At 40.3% G+C, this 6,413-nt stretch overlaps 1 protein-coding gene across 1 annotated transcript in view; it reads left to right on the plus strand.

The window, feature by feature from the left end:
* Window positions 1-4,008, plus strand: part of LOC124653679 (phenylalanine--tRNA ligase beta subunit, cytoplasmic) — a 6,729-nt gene extending 2,721 nt beyond the window's left edge. Inside the window, exons 7-19 of the mRNA XM_047192748.1 lie at window positions 435-476; window positions 627-668; window positions 834-910; window positions 1,113-1,239; window positions 1,341-1,508; window positions 1,757-1,882; window positions 1,983-2,093; window positions 2,304-2,438; window positions 3,072-3,146; window positions 3,362-3,469; window positions 3,551-3,637; window positions 3,731-3,817; window positions 3,901-4,008. Of these exons, the coding sequence (XP_047048704.1) occupies window positions 435-476; window positions 627-668; window positions 834-910; window positions 1,113-1,239; window positions 1,341-1,508; window positions 1,757-1,882; window positions 1,983-2,093; window positions 2,304-2,438; window positions 3,072-3,146; window positions 3,362-3,469; window positions 3,551-3,637; window positions 3,731-3,817; window positions 3,901-3,969 (1,254 nt within the window). The 3' untranslated portion in view covers window positions 3,970-4,008. The remainder of the gene's footprint in view (window positions 1-434; window positions 477-626; window positions 669-833; window positions 911-1,112; window positions 1,240-1,340; window positions 1,509-1,756; window positions 1,883-1,982; window positions 2,094-2,303; window positions 2,439-3,071; window positions 3,147-3,361; window positions 3,470-3,550; window positions 3,638-3,730; window positions 3,818-3,900) is intronic.
* The last annotated feature ends 2,405 nt before the right edge of the window (window positions 4,009-6,413 follow it).

Here is a 6,413-nt window from a genome sequence, read left to right on the forward strand (position 1 = left end):
CCAAAATCTGTGGAGTAGCCCTGTTATTTACACCTAGTGCTTTATGGCCTGAAGCTTATAAGGCAAGCTCAAGATGCTCCCCACTGTCTGGTGTATCCCAGCCTATAGATCCATACGCTGAAGTAATTATTTTTAAAGATGTTGGCAAAAAACATTGACCTTGCCAGAAATTATGCACAAACCTCTCTGTGATTCTCATTTTGATTACAGAGTATGAATATTTGCTTTCTTATGTACTCCGTTCCAAAATAATTGTCACAGATTTGTCTAGATTTGCATGTATCTAGACGCGTTTTAGTGTTTAGATACATGCAAATCTAGACAAATCCGTGACACTTATTTTCGAACGGAGGAAGTAGTTAATGATTTTGCAAAGCAAATGTCCATATTGATTACTTTCATCCTTATTTTGACATATTGATTAATCTTTTCAGGCTCTACCACCCCAGGAAATAAATTTTGTCCCATTAAAGCAGGTAGAATAACTCACCACTCTCAGTCAGGAGATATGCTATGTCTATTTTGCAGGTTTTTCTTAGAAAATAATAGCAGCCTTTTGTTCAGTTTATGGGATAGCAGAGGTTTTGACTGACATATTCCTCTGTTTGCTTTGGTATATGGTTCAGGAGCGTCATTTCACAGCAGATAAATTGATGGATTTCTACAGAGTAAGTAGTCACGACAGTTTTGTAGTGACATTGCTATTCCTAATATTGCCTCTCATGACCGTGGCAACCATAATGTTCTGTAGTTCTATTCTAGGTTCCGAGATCTGATTTTGTTTAGGTACTCTGTCTATACATATTTGATAGTTTATGCTTTCTTTTTGGCAGTCAGACATGAAGTTAAAGAAGTTTTTGCATATAATCGAGAACTCTCCAGAATTTCCAGTTATATATGATAGCAACAGGTAAACCAATTCCAAGCTATGGCTTAGATTTCTCAAATTCTTTTTCTCACAAGGAAAGGCCCAGTTTAGGTTACCATTTCAGTGCTTACTATTTATGATGTAGATATTGTTTGTAGCCGGGATTTTCTGGTGTTATTTTTCGATCCTTGATTTGTACTGCTCATACTGTCATACAGCAAGCTCACACTTCAATAATTTGCAGAACTGTGTTATCTTTGCCTCCTATCATCAATGGTGCACACTCTGCTATCACCCTGAAGACAAGGAATGTGTTTATCGAATGCACTGCCACCGACCTTACAAAAGCAAATATTGTTTTGAATACAATGGTAGGTGTAATCTAATACTATCTTTTTGGTGGAAAATATATGGTCCTTTGGGATGAAGATTAAAGTTGTTTTATTGATGTACTTGTTGCTTATGTGTCTAGGTTGCAATGTTCTCAGAGTACTGTGAAAATAAGTTTGAAATCGAACCAGTTGAAGTTATATCTTATGATGGAAGCAAAGCCATTTACCCTGATCTTTCATGTTACAAAATGGAGGCTTCGATCTCTGAGATTCTTGGTCGCATTGGCATCTCCCTAGATGAGACACAGGTATATTTTGTTAGACTGAAGGATGGTACCGCATATCTTTTATGTGAAACAGGAACCTCATATCCAGATAATATTTGACACTTCACAGGTTTTAATATTTATTGTAGAGTAGTTAGTTTTTTAATGCCTAAGATTAAGTAAAACAAATGATTTTGATAGCTACTAATGTAATTTTCTGCTTGGATTCTCTGAATTTATGTTTTAGTGCTTGGAGAAGTGAAATGATTTGACTGTATTTGAAACTGCAGGTTATCTCCCTTCTGAACAAAATGCAATTGCAAGCAGAACTTTGTCCATCAAAAGGGGAGCCTCGTATTTCAGTTTCTGTCCCTCCTACGAGAAGTGACGTTCTGCATGCTTGTGATTTGGCGGAGGTAAAATATGCAATTCCCAACTACTGATAGTCATTTTTGTATTTATTATTTTCATATTTTTAATATTTTGGTTCTCTATTATTATTTTTGTTCCATAAAGGATGTTGCTATAGCTTATGGGTACAATAATGTGCCAAAGTCAAAGCCTAAATCGATGACCATAGGTGGAAGGCAACCACTAAACCGTTTCTCTGATAAAATTCGTGCTGAGGTATGTGCTTAAAATATTCAGTAATGTGCTTAAAATATTCAGTTCTTCCTCTGTTCCTAAATATAAGACGTTTTGGCAGTTCAATGTGAGCTGCCAGAACATCTAATATTTAGGAACAGAGGGAGTACCTCTTAGCAATCATTCACCTGCGTTCTGTATACATATATTCACCATCTGACAATTTACTGGAAAAAAACGTTTGTGTGGCAGGTTACAAGAGCGGGCTATATGGAGGTGCTCACGTTTGTTTTGACTTCGTATGAAGAAAACTTTGACATGATAAACAGGAAAGATGATGGAAATAAAGCAGTCATTATTGCAAACCCCCGTACTTCTGAATTTGAGGTGAAATGCTCAAGTATATAAAGGCCGTCTTTATGACCGGATCATTTATTTATTTGTTAGAGCTGATTTTGCCATAAAAAATCCTAGTTTCTGCTGTCAACTGCATACGGTTAATCAACAGTTAGTGTAACCTTTGATTTATTGAGTTGACCTTCTATGCCTAGTATCTTTGTTAGATTCCTTTTCTAGAATAATTATCGACAACTTACTATGCTTGGGTTGTCACTAAAATGCATCCTACCAATATTTGGTCATAATCAACAATTTGGTCCGTGCTTGCATGGTTGCCAATTTTTTGGCATGTCAATGCTCCTTTGCTCAATCTAGTTCATTTTTCTTGCCAACAATGACCAACTATTAGGCAAGCCAAACCTTGCCTTATATTTTGGCTAGCCAAATTTCTGGTTAGGGCAAACTTGGGCTCAAACCAAACACACCCAAAATCGTTATATATGTGGTCATATATTGTTATCGTACTCCTGGTATCTGTGGTCATTCATATTTAGCTGCTTCGCTTATCTAGTGAAAAAGAAATCAATGCAATTTTATATGTTGATCAGTTGTTTCTTATGTAAATAATTTCCATGAACAAATTCCAGTGCGTGATGTATGTTGTTCCTTGTGATATTGCAGGTTGTAAGAACTAGTCTTATGTCATGTTTGTTGAAAACCCTGAAGCACAATATAGACCATCCGAGACCCATAAAGGTACTTAATGAAAACAAACAACGATACTCATGTGCTTATTGTTGTTAAGATGTTTTTCATCTGCTTAGTATTTGTTCTACCTTGCACACAATTATCTTTTTGATGTTGTATCATGCTTCTCTAAAGGGAGAGCTTTCATAGAGCTTTATATTGGTTACAACCAACTGGAAATGCATAGCCTTTGTTTTAATATTCTTGCAATGTTATGTGGTCAGATTTTTGAGGTTGGTGATGTAGTGGCACTGGATACGTCACGTGATGTTGGTGCCTCTAATAATCGCCGGCTTGCAGCTTTGTACTGTAGTAGTAATTCTGGATTCGAGGTAATGCACATGACTATTTTGTGCAAGTGCTATTTACAGTGTTTTGTTGCGTGCATTGGCTAATTATTATGAACTATGCAGGAAATTATGGGTTTGGTGGATAGGATTGTCAAAATCGTGAGAGCTCCGCACATCACATTTAGCCACCCTTACTATGTTGAAACAAATGTACGCATTTAAAATTCTCAATGCATTCATCAAGTATATCAAACAATTCGTTTGCTGTTACGAACTACTATTTTGCTTATGTATTCTCTACAGGAACCCGAGTTCTTCACGAAAAGGCAATGTAAAATTGTTACTAGTGATGGGAAGCAGGTTGGATACTTGGGAATTGTCCATGCTGAGGTAATTCATCAGTCTTGATCACGAAAAGACACATTTGGTCACTTTGATTAGTTATAATGTAACTTATCATGTGTTACTTGCAGGTGCTGAGAAAATTCGGTATCCCAGACCCCTGCACTTTCGTTGAGATGGATCTCGAGGCTCTGCTGTAGTGCCATCTACTGTGAGCAGGAGAGTTTTGATGGGTTGGCAACTTGGCATGCATGTGGTATCTCAACAAGCCCCTCATTTGGTTTTGGACACTGCATTTGTTTTGTAGCATTGGAGCTCGTATCTTTTTGACTAGGGCAAAGGAAAAAATATCGCAATACTAGAGATGCCCCACATTTTTTGTGTGTGAGAGCGAGATATCCGCTGGAAATCATGTTTATGTTGTTTCCGTTGTAATACAGCACAATGTTTGTCGCAGCTCTCTAGATCAAAGCAGCTGGCTAATTTATATGTGAAGAATTTAATGGGAAAAGCAAACACTTTTGAACCTACCCTTTGCCTGGTTTGACACGATGGTTATTACAGTCAACACCCTTTTCACTACCCCTTTTCCCTTTTGTCAATACTACGCACCTCCTATTTTTCATTCTTTCTTGAGCTGTTGAGCATTAGTTGCTGCTTGAGACCTCCGCTGTCAACCTCACAGGATATCTGATCCTGGAATTTGCGTTGGCTGCTCGTTGTTTTTCTGGGCCGAGTGTTGGACGAAGCATGCACGTTTCTCTCAGCTGCAGACATTTTCTTGCTCAGGAGCGGAAAGACTTTGGTATCGGCACCAGGCGAGAAACGGACGGACAGGGTGAGTCCAATCCTTTCCCGATCGGGGGGATCTGGACCGCTCTTCCCAGCCACAATCACAAGGCCTGCTGGGAGCTGGATCCTCCCCACAACATCCGCACGCCGCGGCGGCCACTATGCCCAGGTCCATGTGAGGCTCTCGTGCATGGTTCCAAATGGACTCGGTTCATGGGCGCACACATTGCTTCTAGCTAATTGTAATTTAGTACTACCAGCTAGTAGTATTTTCTTTCTTGATAGCAGCAACCTAAAGTACTAATGCTAATCGAATCGAACTTCGCATCTGTAGAAAAAGTTAACGAGGCTTACCTAAGCATGGAGTAATCCAACTTTTTCTTGGAACAACATAAGCAAATCAAACTTTGCAAGTTGACCTCTGAGTAATAATACTCAAATCTATCGTATAGATCACAACGGGGAACTCTTCTCTAGAACAAATATGTCTACCACTAAAACTTTGCCGTGTAGGTATCTCTGGCAATATCTGTACACATCACACATTAGTGATAAGCACCCTGTGCTACTATTTTTAAGACGTGATAAGCGTAAGAGAATGCTGACGTCACCTTATTGTAAAGTTCCGTAGAACGTTTTGGCAAACTAGTTAAGGAAGTTAAAATGTCTTATACAAGGGAGGAAAACCTCTTTTCCGTAGAACAAGGCGTATAAATTTGGTTAGAAGACAAATCATGTAAAATTTGACCAAATTTATAGAAGAAACTACAACAAAATTATAATTTTATATGAAAATAAGTTCAACAATGTATCTATTATTAAACAATCTTAATTTGATATTTTAGAGATTGATAGATTTTCCTAAAAGTTTGTTCAAACTTTACATGGTTTTTGAGACCCGAAGGATTTCATTGAACATGTGGCATATACGGTTTACACATAATTCCTTTTACATCACTCGCACGAAAGAAACAAAAAATTTGAAGAAAGGTCCTTCGTATTTGCAAAAAACACCCTAGCACAAAGGGAAAACAAGCAATCAAGTGCCTAGGTGCCTCCGCCACGGATCGCCAACGATCTCAAGGCGAAGCCGTCGAGATTAGAGAGTTGAACGGCCGATAGCCCTATTCTAACGAATAATCCCCGCCGCTGGCCGTTGAGTTGTTTCGTTGGGACGAACCACTTGGAGACAGCGCCCCGTCGAGCTCCGAGACAGAGATCCAAGAAAGGCCTCCACGGTGGAGGTAGAGATTGGTCCGCTCTGTCGGACAAAGATCACATCGACGAAGAGCACCGTTGTGTTGTCCGCTCGAAGGAGCTTGCAACGCACAACTCCATAGCACCTCGCAGGCAGATGTCGAGGCAGCTCGCTGAGAGACACCACCGCGTCGCCAACTCTCTCCCCGCCGCCATGGCATGCCATGCCAGTGAGTACAGCAACCGCGAGCTCCTCCACTTGAAGCAACTTCGACCCAGACGATAAGATCCAAACTCCAGATAGAAAAGCAGCGCACCGCTCTGCCTCTCCTCCTCGCCACCACGGCCCGCCTGGAGATAAGACGCGACATACCTTGCTGCTCCAGAGCAGTGCTCCCCCTCGCCACCATGACCGGTCATGAGCTCTTCCGCTTCGTAGCCAGAGAAATCAGATCTTGGCATCACCCGTTTATTGATGCAGGCGGCGTCGCCACTTCCCAGGCCATGCTCCAACCGGAGGAGCAGCAACAAGGCAAGCAACAACCCTAGAACGCCATGGATCTGGCGGCCCAGACCCATAGCTCCACCTACTCTACGGGGCAAACACCCAAACTCGAGCATAAGCCAAAAAGAACAAAAATAAAAACTACCGATC

The sequence above is a fragment of the Lolium rigidum genome, chromosome 5 (assembly GCF_022539505.1).
Source record: "Lolium rigidum isolate FL_2022 chromosome 5, APGP_CSIRO_Lrig_0.1, whole genome shotgun sequence".
In the NCBI taxonomy this organism is placed as follows: domain Eukaryota; kingdom Viridiplantae; phylum Streptophyta; class Magnoliopsida; order Poales; family Poaceae; genus Lolium; species Lolium rigidum.